This window comes from Acipenser ruthenus, chromosome 18 (genome assembly GCF_902713425.1).
Source record: "Acipenser ruthenus chromosome 18, fAciRut3.2 maternal haplotype, whole genome shotgun sequence".
Lineage (NCBI taxonomy): Eukaryota > Metazoa > Chordata > Actinopteri > Acipenseriformes > Acipenseridae > Acipenser > Acipenser ruthenus.
Window position 1 is genome coordinate 9238505 of NC_081206.1, and position 13946 is coordinate 9252450.

At 39.3% G+C, this 13946-nt stretch overlaps 1 protein-coding gene across 3 annotated transcripts in view; it reads left to right on the forward strand.

Moving 5' to 3' along the window:
- Positions 1-13946, forward strand: part of LOC117963955 (nuclear factor of activated T-cells, cytoplasmic 2) — a 61854-nt gene that overhangs the window by 9446 nt on the left and 38462 nt on the right. For all 3 annotated transcript variants that reach the window (XM_058991166.1, XM_058991165.1, XM_058991164.1), the window contains exons 3-4: positions 1654-1822; positions 12071-12273. In XM_058991166.1, coding sequence (XP_058847149.1) covers positions 1654-1822; positions 12071-12273 — 372 coding nt within the window. The remainder of the gene's footprint in view (positions 1-1653; positions 1823-12070; positions 12274-13946) is intronic.

Sequence of the window (13946 nt, forward strand, 5' to 3'; positions counted from 1 at the left end):
AAAATGAAAACTTCTAATCATGTTTTTCATGATCTGTTGCACTTTCTGTCACACATGAAAATACAATGCTAAAGCTCAAACAAAACAATGAATACAATCCATTTTAAAGTGGTATATTAATAATCATAATACTAATACTAGTGTATTTATACGACTATTATGATTAATAGTAATAAGAAGAAGAAGAAGAAGAAGAAGAAGAAGAAGAATTAGAATTAGAGAGTGTTTGCCTAACAAGCCTGTAGATCTATTAATCGGCATTGTAGTATTCTTTGGATGAATCTTTAGTTATAACAATTTGCATCTGTACATGTACATAACCCCATAAGCACATGTTCAGATCAATCGAACAAGGTATTCAGAAGTTATAAGCCTCACTACCTTTCGTGGAAATAAACAAACACAACATCCGAACCAGAAAATGTCTATATTTTGACATATCAGTGGTATCGCAATAGTATGAAGCAATAGACACGAGAAATCCACTGCAGTACCATGGTGCCATGTCTGTACAGTGCCAGACAGTGCACTGAAATACTTTTTCCAAATCCATTGTGTTACTATTACTGGTAAAGCCAGTGATTGCAAAATGGTTCTCCATGGTAATACGTTCAGGTTACAAAGTTATCCTGAAGGTAACTTTGATGTATAGATATGTGTATGTGTGTTTATGCGTGTAGTGTTATATGTGTGTGTGTGTGTGTGGTGTTATGTGTTATGTGCATGTGTTTGTTTGTTTGTTTGTGTGTAGTGTTATGTGCAGTTGTGTGTGTGTGTGTGTGTGTGTGTGTGTGTGTGTGATGTGCTTCTGTGTGCATGTGTTTGTTTCTGTTAGCTAATTAGACTGCCAAGCAAACAAACTACTACTCTACTGTGTACAAAAAAAAAAAAAAAAACGTACTTCAAGAATGTGGTCTTTCTATCTCAACAGGAAGCTGAAGCTCGCAGTCAGAAAACCAAGATATCAATACAGTGCCTGGTTTTCTTAAACATCTTTAATATTGCTGTTTGAAAAAATGTAACCTTCCCAGTCCTTAGTGAAAGTAAGACTAACAACAACCATACATTATAATTACATCTGAATGACCTGGTATGGCTGACTGCAATTGAGCTAAAGATAGCTAAACTGAAACACAGGTTTCAAATTCCAGCTTGGGTCCTGACTCCCAATGCCTTGACTACACCAGTGACCTGGAAAGAATCAGTTCCTTGCCTCTTAATGCCACTAGCAACGTTACCACTCTCCCCTCTTTTAAGGGGGGAAGCATATCAGTGTTGCACAGGCTTCAGTGAACAATGCTTCATCTATGGGCTTCAGTGCAGAGCACAACCCGTTTCCTCACCGCATTTGCTCCCAGTCTTCAGGAGTCTTTTCAGAAGCCAGTTTTACCGGAATAGTAAGCAAAGTAGAAACTGCAATACAGAATCATACAAAACACACAAAGAGGCAGGCAAATGCATATTAGGGACATGAAGAACATCATCATCATCATACAAATCAGATCATAGAAAACTAAACAAGCATCTAGGTCTAGTAGACAAAAAAAGAACAGGGAAGTATACTAAAGCTGAGCAAGTGCTTGGTTGACAAAGTTACTACAGTGTGCTTAGAAGGTAAAGGTAAATGTGATGTTCTGTTTCCTTCCTGTGCAGTATACCAGTTGCCTCTCTTCCTTCCCTTGAGTGGCCTGTGCCAAGCCAAGTGGACCAGTACCATCTTCAAATTGAGGTTCAGCCCAAACCTCACCATCGAGCTCACTACGAAACCGAAGGAAGCCGAGGGGCAGTGAAAGCTCCCACAGGAGGGCATCCGGTCATACAGGTAACTCATTTCATTATTAGCTGCTATGCATGAGATGGCATCTTGCTGTTATGTAATATGCAGCAATGTCACCCCCAGGCTGGTGCTATGGAAAAGTCATGTGCATCTCTGTCTGTGTGTTTGCCTTTCACAAAGCAGTGCTTGTACTGCCAGTAAGATATTGGAGCGGGTTTTCAAAGTCAAAGTATGAGACTACAGGTCTTGTTGTAGGTTTTTATTTCATAGTGTCAAAGCATGAGGCTACAGGTCTCACTGTAGGTATTTATTTTTGGTAGTTTTTGAATAACTTAACCCTATTATTTGGGTGTCCAAGTGCACAAAAAATCATAACGTTCAAAATAAATGACAATAAAAAGAAATGTGTTTTTCTATAAAACGTTTCTTGTTGATCCTTAATATATGAAGTAGATAATAAGAGTTACTGTAGATATGTATGTAACAACGGGTTTGTTTGTGTAGATAGAGAGAAACAGGCAGCCAGTTCTGCTTTTTTAGACACAATAGGAAGCAGGTGCTTCTCTATAAATTGATGACATGGCAGCGCTGAGAGTTTTGTACGCAGATTTAAAAAAAGGCTTATCAGTGGTTATTATTGTGCAATTTCAAAAACTTAGAGATTGTTAAATAAAAACAGATTAGCTCTCATTAGTGTAACACCTGTCTTGCAAGTTTGTGCTGTATTTTAACATTGAATTGAATGCTCTATTTTAACTTTGAAAATCCCAGTTATATTCCCAGAAACTTCTAGAGGCACTCCCTGTTTAGCAGGTATTACAATTGCACCTAAAGTCCTATGGGCAGGGTGTGAAAATACAGTGTGGCGGCAGGGTACATGTCCTTTCAACAGCCTTAGGACAGCATCTTTGCTAAATATAAATGATGGCATAGAAACCAATGCAAAAGAGAAATACCTTGTTACTTTTGTTAGGATCTGATAGGAAAGTAATACATGAGGCAAACTATGAGGCAAAGTTAATCAGAGGAGCTGAGTATGTTGTATATAAGTCCTATAGCACTCAGCTGTTAGTCGGTCAAGTAGATTGAAAGGAATGGCTAACTACTCCCTGGTCAACATACAGCTGGAAAGGGCTTGGCACAGGCAGTGGCAAGAACTGCAGAGGATTGTGTAATTGGCTCAGTCAATACACACTGGATGCTGGGAGTGGGAACAGAGTTTCACCCCAGCATTAGTAGTGAAACCGCATTGTTTCCTAGCAAGTGAGGCCAACATTGAGTCACATCTTGTGGTGCAGCCATTACGTGTGCTCCTCCAAATGTTTAATATGATAGGGGCTTGCAGTTTTAGGAAAGGATTCTGCTTGGCTCCAGTACTCTGGGCATCTGTTGTTCTTCTATAGTTAGAAGGTGGCGCTATATGCAGGAACTTTATTGTATTTTTTAAATTGTTTAAGAAAAAATGTAATTTTACAAGGAATGCTGTTGGTTATTATTTCTATTATTCTAATACCTGGAGAACTTTTATTTTTCTATGAACTGCAGATTATAGCAGTTATCATTACCTGCTGATGCCAGACAGCAGCATCAGCAGGTAGACGACCGATATGTGGAAATGAAAGACCATGAGAATAAAGTCAGGGAGAGTTTTGATAATGCCTTCATCATCAGCCAAACAAGAAAACAAATGGTGGCTTTGTTTCTCTGATGCTCCCTAGTTTTATATAGTAGAGTATTATTTCCTGGGTCTGGTCTGTGTGTTCCTTGTTTAACTTCCACTTCCACACCAGGGTCCAAGGCTGTAGTATTTGAGAGTTTCTACAACTTTGTTGCCGTCAATATAGTGCCAACAGCAAGTACAGTGCATAGCAGGGCAGCGGCATGCCAGTTGGCTGTATTCCGTTTTTTCCTTTGCCACTCACCCTATCACTAAGGCAACCATGTACGCAGTTGGTATCTGGAAACTCTCCTAACTGTTTTCTGCTGTTTGCCTGGTAACATACAACTGACCTGCTGTTCAGGTCTTAATATTAAATGTTGAAATACAATGAGTCTCTTTCCTAAATTGTTGTGTACTTGGATCATCTGTGCTGTCTGCTTTATCAAAAAGCAGATTAGGTTTTGCATGCATTTCCCAAAGGTAGTTTTCTCTGTAGGTGAATAGTGTTCCCTCTATTTGAACATAAGAACATGAGAAATGTACAAACAAGAGGAGGCTTTTCGGATCTCCAGTAGCCATCCTGTTCCCAATTTGGTCTTAAAGAATGCTAATGATTCTGCATCAACGTTGTGGCTTGGTAACCCATTTCATACCCTCATTCTACCCTCTGTCTCCATTTTGTTTCCAACGGTGTCTTGTGGACCTGTGCTGTGCTTAAAGAATTGGCTAAAGTTATCAGGTGTATTTTCAGCAGGCAAATGGATTATTCAAGGAGTATTTGAATCTTGATTTTGCTCTTGGCTGTGTTAGTTCTGTAGATCTAGGAGCAGGTTAAAGGATGATATTTTTGTATTCTGTGTTTATTTGTAAATTTTCCTTTTTGTCTAGTTTGACTTGATGGAAAATGTTACTGTTTAGTGTTTGAATGTCATCTTTGTGTAGTGTTGGGCTTTTAGCTGCTGGTTTAATTCAAGTTGCTTTACCCTTTTGTGGTAAAGGTGTTGAATTTAGTTTGTTTTGCATGGAGTTTTTAGATTTCTGTTCACAAACAGGATCCAGTTTAGTTCTTACCTATCATGTATGTTGGCTTCCACTGTTGTCTCATCAATGTAACCTTATAAAAAAACATTTTAAAATATATCGGCCGCACAATACAATGGAAAACTCTAAGCACAGTTAATATACCGTGTTATATAAAGCTTTGTGTAATTTTACTTTTAAAACCAAAACAAAATAATTATTTACATTTTTTTCACACATTTTACGCCCCTTTTTTAAATGTGTGTTTGTTTGCGCTTGCAAAGTACAGATGCTGTCCCTAAAAATGCAGGCAACCGCAATTGCAAAAATTCAATTGAGTCATATCTCATATTGGGTTTAGCTTCCGTGTTAGTGCTATGGAAAATTAACTGTGAGTGTCATCGCTGTGTCCTAGCTGCAGCAAGAAGCTTTGTTTTAGACTGGGATGCTATACCTTAAAAATCTGAAATATCAGCACACTAATTGGAAGCTACACTAATTACTTAAAAATGAATGACTGGTTTCACAGACCCTGATTAGCACAAGTCTTGGACTGCCTTATCTAAGGTAACATTAGGTATTCCCAGATTAGTGCTACTGGGGGTCTGTGAAACCAGCTGTGAGAGTAATTAGCTTCGAATGACCCTTTCATAGTTTTTTGTAACTGGCCTCTATCAACTCTGTGTATTGTACATCTGACATACATACAGACAGCCTCTATATGTAATACAGTACTTTCAGATTGTGATACTCAAGGAAGTCTTTTTCAGGTTTCATCATGTAGTGGATTTATTCTCCGCTATCCAAAGAGACTCAGGATTCAGGTTTATTGTCAGCTCCAGATATTTTAATCAGTGTATACAAGGGAAGAGTCTACAAGAGACTGTTAACGTACACAAGGGTTACAGTAGGTTTTATACAGTGTTTTACAGGGTAGGGTGTGTCTCTGGGTCACAAAGCCTTTCGTTCATTACATGTGGTTCCAGTTCTGCTGGAGCCTACCGGGACCAGTTTGTCCTGGGCAGTTCTTTCCTGGGGACAGGGTGTAAATCCTTTGGTCTGAAGGGGTGTCGACTGTGGTGTAGCTTCTCTCCTGTCTCAGGCAATTCTCCGTTATTACAACACAAGAAAATATCAAAACAGAGACAGTCCCATAGTTATCAGAGGTGGTGTCCCGGGGGTGGGGAGTACTGTTGTTCACAAGCCCGAGGGCCAGCTGCAGCTGATGCAATCACTGCTTGCTACAGTCGCAAAGGCACCTCACGTTCAATTAAATGTATATAGAAAAACAAGGTACACACGTAACACACAAGATATAAAGTTTGTCAGAATTAAATAATTCTCCTCTTCAATCACAATCGGACAAGCAGTTCTCCAGATGTATTTATAATGGAAGTGTGGCACACTGTACATACAAGCAACAACTTTACAGGATGCTTTGTTTTTCCATTCTAAAAACTTATGACAATTTTGATTAAAGATATAGACTTTGTTCTGATATTTTGGTGCAGTGGTTCTATTCGTAGCCCTACTGGTACCATGGTGCTAATACTTTCTTATTGTGACATTAGCAAGGAAAGGATTTGGTTTGTTAGAATTTGTTTTCTTCGATCATATAAGCTAGGCCTTGCAGCAGCTGTATACAGCATGGCAATGATGGAGCCTCTTGCTCTTCAGGATACTAACTAAAGGGCTAATTAAGGGAAATTAAATTCAGATTTGTTGACATGAGCATAAGATTGTTATCTCAGAATCTTCACATTTCAGTCATTGTACACATTATCTTGGGATCGCATTTCAAACTGTTATGAAATGATCTTGTGATCTCGACACATCTTTTCCCCCATGTCCTCAATGAGCCAATGTAAAAACCCTTGCTATGCTTCATCTCTCTCACAAGGGGGTCCTTGCCGTGATGTCACACTGATGTAAGCAGGAGCCGAAACATGTGTCTACTTATTTTGTTTCATATAGGCCTTGCCTTTTATTTTGAGCTTTTTGTGGTGAAGTTCTGCATGAGAACGAATTGCAGAATGAATCGAATCAAACTGCTTTGCGGAAAAAAAAATAATCTATCCTAACCTTTCTTTTTTCTTTTTCACTTAAAACACTTTTTTCTCTTGCTTTCTTTCCTTTCATGTTTTTTTATTCTGTTGAAAAGGCACCCATCATTTCTACCCCTCCCCATCCTTAACATCTTTCACATCTCTAACCCACTCCTGGTCATAATCATTGGCACCGTTTACGCCTAGTTATCACAGGGTGCCAGTCCTTCCTATCACCAACACCCTCACGTGCTATTGTTAATCAGCACACTAATGAAGAAACAGATTCAACGTTTGTCTGCTTGACTTCTGATTCACTTGATTCACATACATTTCTTAAAAGTACTACATTACAATTGCACGCTGTGACCCTTATACCAATGTGTTATTCAGCAATCCTCCAATTGTAACTATAGCCCCCTCTCCTCTCAGCACAGAACCATTGCCATTGTCGTGCCTCTGCCTTGAGGATTAATTATCATTCATTATTTAGTTTAAATAAATTATGGGGGACTTGCTGTAGTTCTTTGTAACTTTGCACATGTTTTATACTCATTTTTCTGTGCAGCAAATATAGAGCATGTGTAAAATATGACATTGTTTATTCCTTTAATAAGATAATCATGAGTTATTATCTGTGTTGCCACCGCCTTACAAAACAAAGACTTCCTACCCCACCAAAAAACTGAAGTGGTTTAGCTCTGTATCTCACACGCTGCCACATATGGAACTATTTATTCTCTGGGGACATGTAAGAAAAACAATATTAATAATCCTTTCCCTCCAGAACGCAAGTACAGTAAACAACAAACAAACAAACAAACAAAAACACATTCCCAATTCTGAGCAGGCCGTACATGATAAATGTAATTTATAAGTCACACCCCCCATTGGAAGCTACAGTTTTAGCAGCAGCTACACTTATAATGCCGTTGAGAGGGTGGATCTCGCACTTAGAATGTAAATGACAAAGCACTCAAAACGTTTAAACCTCAAAGAGGTCTATATAAACGTTAATATCAGGGTTTTATCTGTTTTTTGATTTAGAATTAATTTATTATAATATGTTTTGAGAGCAGTGAGTGCACTTTCTCTGGCACTCATTGTATAACAGAGCAACCTGACAAAGCAAAAAGTGTGTGACACATACACTCTCAACTTGATTAGAGGTACTGCAGCCACAGAACACTTATAAACATGTGATAGTAAGCAGAATGTGATGCTAACCAAAGTGATATTACCAGGAGCCTGTCTCCTCTGGGACAATGTGGTGATAATAAGCAGAGGGTAACTTTAACAGGAGAGATATTAAACAGGTTTGACTGCAAGTGTGGAATAATACACTGTAAGCTATACACTGAAATCATGGACACCACACTGGTTACTGAAATGTACCATCATTAACTGTGCACATTTACCACGTTGAACTTGGACAGATCGCACGGTTCCCAATTACACTGTGTTCCAAAGCAGATGCTGAGCTTGATCTCAGGAAGTGAATTCTCAGAATTCGGCTGTTCAATTTTAACATACTTTCCTTCCTGGGGGTCTGTATGTGTTGCACAGTACGTTAGGGATCAACAAGCTTGTAATTACAGCCTCTGAGCTTAGATCTGAAGAGGCACTCCTATTAACAACTGAGCAGGATTTAAGGGCTTGTGAGTTTAAAGATGCAGGGGGAAAGCTCCAGCAGCAGTTCATATTAGGTTGAATACATACACACGATTAGGACCACACATATTGTAAACTGCATATCGTAAGGACACATTTTTGACATACCAATGGTTTCACAATGTCAAGAACCATTTCACACAGGTATGCTTGTTACCCTATTACCATATTTGTCGCTGGTACTGTAACAGTCCTAAGGTTTCTTCAAAGACTTGGTAATGTATTGTTCTGTCTTTCCTTTTGGCCTATATTTGTGCATGCTATTTATTTGCTGTCTGCATTCAAACTGACACACACACACATTGTGTTCATATCCTTTGCTTCAGACCTTGCGGTTTGTGCATGCTTCCTTTCACTGGGGCTGCAGAGCGTTCTGCAAACAGCCTGTGTTTGTGCTGTGTGACGAGGGAAGAATAGCTGGTTTGTTAGAATGCTGGCATGCTGCACGCTGCCTTGAGTTTTGTATTGCGCTGAAGGCTTGATTGCTGCCAGTTAAAAAAGAAAGAGAAAAAAGTAGCACCGCATGTATGTAGTATTGTGGCCTCTTATTTTGGAGCAGTATATTTTAAATGTATATAACAACAAGAATGCCAGTAATTGGATATTCGCCATCACTTCAGCTAACTAATTACCAAGATTCATGACAACTGAATAAGCAGCTCTAGATATATGCAACAATGTAAGTGTGACATACAGATGTACGGACAGACAGACACCCCCATATACCCCCAGAATCGGATATTCTCAGTAACTTACACTAAATTCATGTCAATTGGATAAACAATTCTCTGGATACATGTAAAAAGTGTGGCATATATATTTCATCCCTAGCGGTTGGTAAGTACAGCAACTTATCTGTAGAGAGGAGGATCTTGTCTATTAGTGTCTTGCTATGTAGTTGTATGCCAGTGCAGATTGATTTGGAAAAGCCCTATACTCTACAGCCTTACCTCCTTGTGAAGGCCAATGAACCAGTCTTATTTTTGCCTGGTTTCTTCAAGCCAGCAGGCAGAACCCACTGTTTCTGTAGTGTGAAGAGCTTCCTGTGTCAGTGGCTCAGAGGGAGTCATCTGTAGTCCAGATGATCTAGGATCCTCAGTGAGCACAATATGTACGAGCAAGCTGCCTACAGTGCTTCAAGCCCAGCCTGTTTTAATAAAGTCTTCTATCTCAACACACAAGGGTGAATGTGGCAGTCCTCATTCATTAACACAGCACAGACGCTGTCTGTACACAGTGTCCAAAATGTACTGATATTCCAGTAAAGCTCTTTTGAACTCACTGAATATATTGAGCAAATAGATATTGGTAGTTTGGTCCACTCATGATCACCTTTTACAAAACTATTTGTAAAATAGAAAAAATAAAATGGCACTTTACTAATTATTGACTGCATAAATGTTTAGGATGTTTAAACCATTTTCTGTAATAAAAACACTGACAGGTTTAAGACCTTGATACATCTGGACTATTCTAGCTTGGATCTAGCTGAGTTTGCTTTCACTTGAAGCCTGTCTAGTGTGGGGAAAGTAGAAGTGTTTTGGGGATGGAAACCTGATGTAAGTAATACTGACAGCTATTATATATCCTGTTATATATATACATCGTCCTATTAAGTGGATTGCTGGTCACGTGATGTTTACTAATGTCACTTCATTTTTTTTAACAAACCCACCACTGTGCTGTTTCCTCTCTGGCTCACAGTACATGTGTTGTGCATTATTCATTCTGTGGACAGTTATAAATAAGCCTGGCTTTTTTCCATATGCTTTGCATTTTTTCTCCTTGCTCTTACCACACCTATTCACCAGCGTGAAACCAAAGAGCACCCACGGTGTGCTTTAAATGAATTTAAAACTTTTCTTTAGATCCAGTATTTTTTTTATTTTTGTTTTCAGAAACATGTGAACTAGGGTTGACACCTCTTGAGGTAAAAAAAAAAACCCAAACAATAGGATGTCTGAACGGAAGGGGGGGTTGTCAAAAGTTGAAACTCTTATATGAATCCTAGATTCATTCAATAGCAACATTAGTACTAAAGTGTTAACAACATATTAATATTGTGCGTCGGTTGCCATTGATATTGCATCTTGACTTATCTAACTCAGTTTGCTGTGCTGGCATTGCAGGGTTGCTGTAGTGAGCTACATGGATGTGGAGGCATGAGATTAAAAACTGGTACAGGCTTAAAAAACAGAATCTTTCAGTTTCCCAGGAAGGCATATTGGAATCCCGGGACACCTTCCTCAAAACCGGGATGATCCAGAATCTAGGGAAAACAGCGACAGGAGGCAACCCTACTGTGACCCTCGCTGATAGATATAGCCAGGCACCATGCCTGCGAGGCCCAAGTACTGTAAGCTTCTTCATAACGCTGCAGACATTTCAAAAGTACCACCCTAGACAACTCATGGGCCTTTGCCAGCCTGTCCGTTATTATGTAGAATTGTCTGCCTGTCCTTGTGCACAAGGCAGATTTGAACCCAGATCTCAATTTTTCTAGATGAAAGGCTAGTGCTCTAAACCACTGTGCCACCAGCAAATGTATGTTTCTAGTTCTAAGATATTACATTATTTCATGTGTTCACACTTTAATCATTTTTATATTGAATTAATAAATAAATACACATACCTATTATTAGCTCTAGCAGTACTGGAATCCTTTTTTTATCTAGTATTTCAAAAACAAGTTCAAATTCAGAGAGGTACCAACATTCAGCAGCTTATTTATAGTATTCGGTTTTAAATATTGACAGACCATAAAAAAAAGTGAAGAACTGAAAGATTCTCAGCACAGAAAAAAGGGGAATGGTAATAATGATACTAATGCTAACAATGGGTAAGAGAATGGACTTCAAAGCCTTGGTTGAAACTTGTTCAGTGCTAATAAAAGCAGAAGAGCCTAGAGTTCTGCATTTCAAATTGCTGCTGAAGGCACTTCAGAAAGTTGTACAGTTCTTTCTGTCGTTAGCAGGACTTTTAAGAGGATTCCCGGTTTCAATCTCCAGCAACCATTGTGATGGTCCCGGACTAGTCCCCTGTTATTTGTATAAGATCTCTTTACAAATTGTGTAGTTCTAAATGCTCTGGAGTCATCCACACTTTGAATAGCTATCTTGCATACAGGGAACAATATTCAAAATCAATTCTGAAAACTGACTGTTAATTTAAAGTTAGGCTTAAGGTTTCGGGTGAAACTGTGATTGAGGAATGAGGTTTCTGTAAAGATGCCTGGTTTTAGATTTTCCTGGAGCATTTGGCTGGGGACGTATCAATAGCATGCTTCACAATGGGACCCCAGAGTGTCTCTTCCTACCAGAAGACTCGTAGGCGTCATTAGTGTTTCAAGGTTTAGAAGGGGTGCTAATGTTTTAAACAGTCCACCTGCTTTGGCACTAGACGCCCTCAAAGTTTTATCACTACCTTTATGCTTGTCTGTGGTCAAATTGTATTGAATAGGCCTTCCTTTGTTCATTGTGACATCTGAGCAATGAAGATTCCCATAGATTGTGTATGGATTCCTTTTCAGATGTTGGCATTTTCGTGTAAACTTAAACATATGTGTTTCTAATTTTCTGTCCAGCCCCTCTATACTAAGTGCAATGCACAATTGCCATTAAAAACCACAGTCATGTGGTTCAGGAATGAACTACTAGCAGTGCATGTTAAAAAAAAAAAAAAAATGCTTAATAGAATCACTTGCTAATTATATAACAATCAAAAGATTCCCATTGCTATCCACCTGATACAAAATCCACCTCCTTTATCTGATCAAAATGAAGGTATGCATGCATGATCAGCTGCTTTCTCTCTATTACAGTACATGGGACTGCATTCATTTGCCTAAGCCAGTTACTGTTTGCATATTTTGTAACTGCATGTCTTCTGTTTCGTCAGCTCCATGGCTACAGGGGGAAGGAGCCGCTGGGCCTGCACATCTTCATCGGCACGGCAGACGAGCGAATCCTCAAACCCCACGCTTTCTACCAGGTCCACCGCATCACCGGCAAAACTGTCACCACCACCAGCTACGAGAAGATCATCGGGAGCTCCAAGGTCCTGGAGATCCCACTGGAGCCCAAAAACAACATGAAAGCCATGTAAGAAAGACTAGAACCAGCCATCGCTTCCACCACACCCAAGCGAGGCCTGACCTAGCCCATTAAACCTAGTCTATTAGACCTAGCCCATTAGACCAAGCCCATTAGACCTAATCTATTAGACCAAGCCCATTAGACCTAGTCCATTTAACGTCACAAGTTCTGTAATGATTCAATTTAGTAAGGCCAACAAAAAATGATGCTATAATCACACTTTCTGTAATATTTCCTTTTAGTAACATTTATTTGCGCTTTGACTGCCCTTAAGATGGGGATATTTAACTGAGTCAAACCAAATCAAGTGATATATGCTGTGTCTGAGTGGTCTCATGTACAGTAGAAAAAGTTTGTACACCTGTGCGATATGGGGCATTTAAAATCATATCCAGGTGTATTATCACCAGATTTCATTTTTTATTCATCATTTTCACAACCAATTACACTATGTAACACAATTTTTGTTCCTGGGTAGTAAGTGTTATTTCCTAATTGCTTATGCCTCAAAAGTATAGAAAATGGCTATTATTCCCCACAAATTTTGCTTTTGTTACCAGGACAGTGATGTTTTGAAATTTACCTTTTTCCAATGAGAAAACGGGCGAATTTTGTTCACATAAAGTCAGAAAAAAACAACCTATGAATCCAAATTAACATTTATTTATACTAAAGTAATACAAAAATGACTACAAAAGATATAGAAGTGAGTAGTTTTTTGAGATTTACGATTATACTGTAAATCACTTTCACGAATCAGCCCCCAAATGTAGTCTCCCATCATGTTCTCGTTATACTGTCCTTGGTAGCGGCTTTCAAAGTCCAGTATATCCTGGTGGAAGCGCTCGTCTTGCTCCTCCGAGTACGCTCCCATGTTCTCCTTGAATTTATCAAGATGAGCATCAAGGATATGGACTTTGAGGGACATCCTACAGCCCATTGTGCCGTAGTTCTTCACCAGAGTCTCAACCAGCTCCACGTAGTTTTCGGCCTTGTGATTGCCCAGGAAGTCCCGAACCACTGCGACAAAGCTGTTCCAAGCCGCTTTCTCCTTACTAGTGAGCTTCTTGGGGAATTCATTGCACTCCAGGATCTTCTTTATCTGTGGTCCGACGAAGACACCGGCTTTGACCTTTGCCTCAGACAGCTTAGGGAAGAAGTCTTGAAGGTACTTGAAGGCTGCCGACTCCTTTTCTAGAGCTCTGACAAATTGTTTCATGAGGCCCAATTTGATGTGCAGTGGTGGCATCAGCACCTTCCGGGGGTCCACCAGTGGCTCCCACTTGACGTTGTTCCTCCCCACAGAGAACTCGGTCCGCTTGGAAGGGTCCACCATGCAGAAGTAGCAGTTGTTTGAGTGGTCAGTGGGTTCCCGCCAATAGCGAACTTCATGGCTCTCTTTTCCCCTCTGTACCATCCTACAAAAATACATTTATTTCACCCATGACTAATGTGTAAGAGATTCTCGCAACATTTTTCATATATGATATATTTTTTCAATAACATTGAAAATTGTAAAACATTTTCAAATTAAAAACTTTTACAATTTTAAAAATTTTAACAAATTTTATAACATAAAATTCAGAGCAACAATTGTCCATCTTACCTTCCAGAGTTTTTTTGCAGTGCTCGCAGGTGAAATGGTTTGTCTTGATCCCCGACAGGCATGCCGAAATATG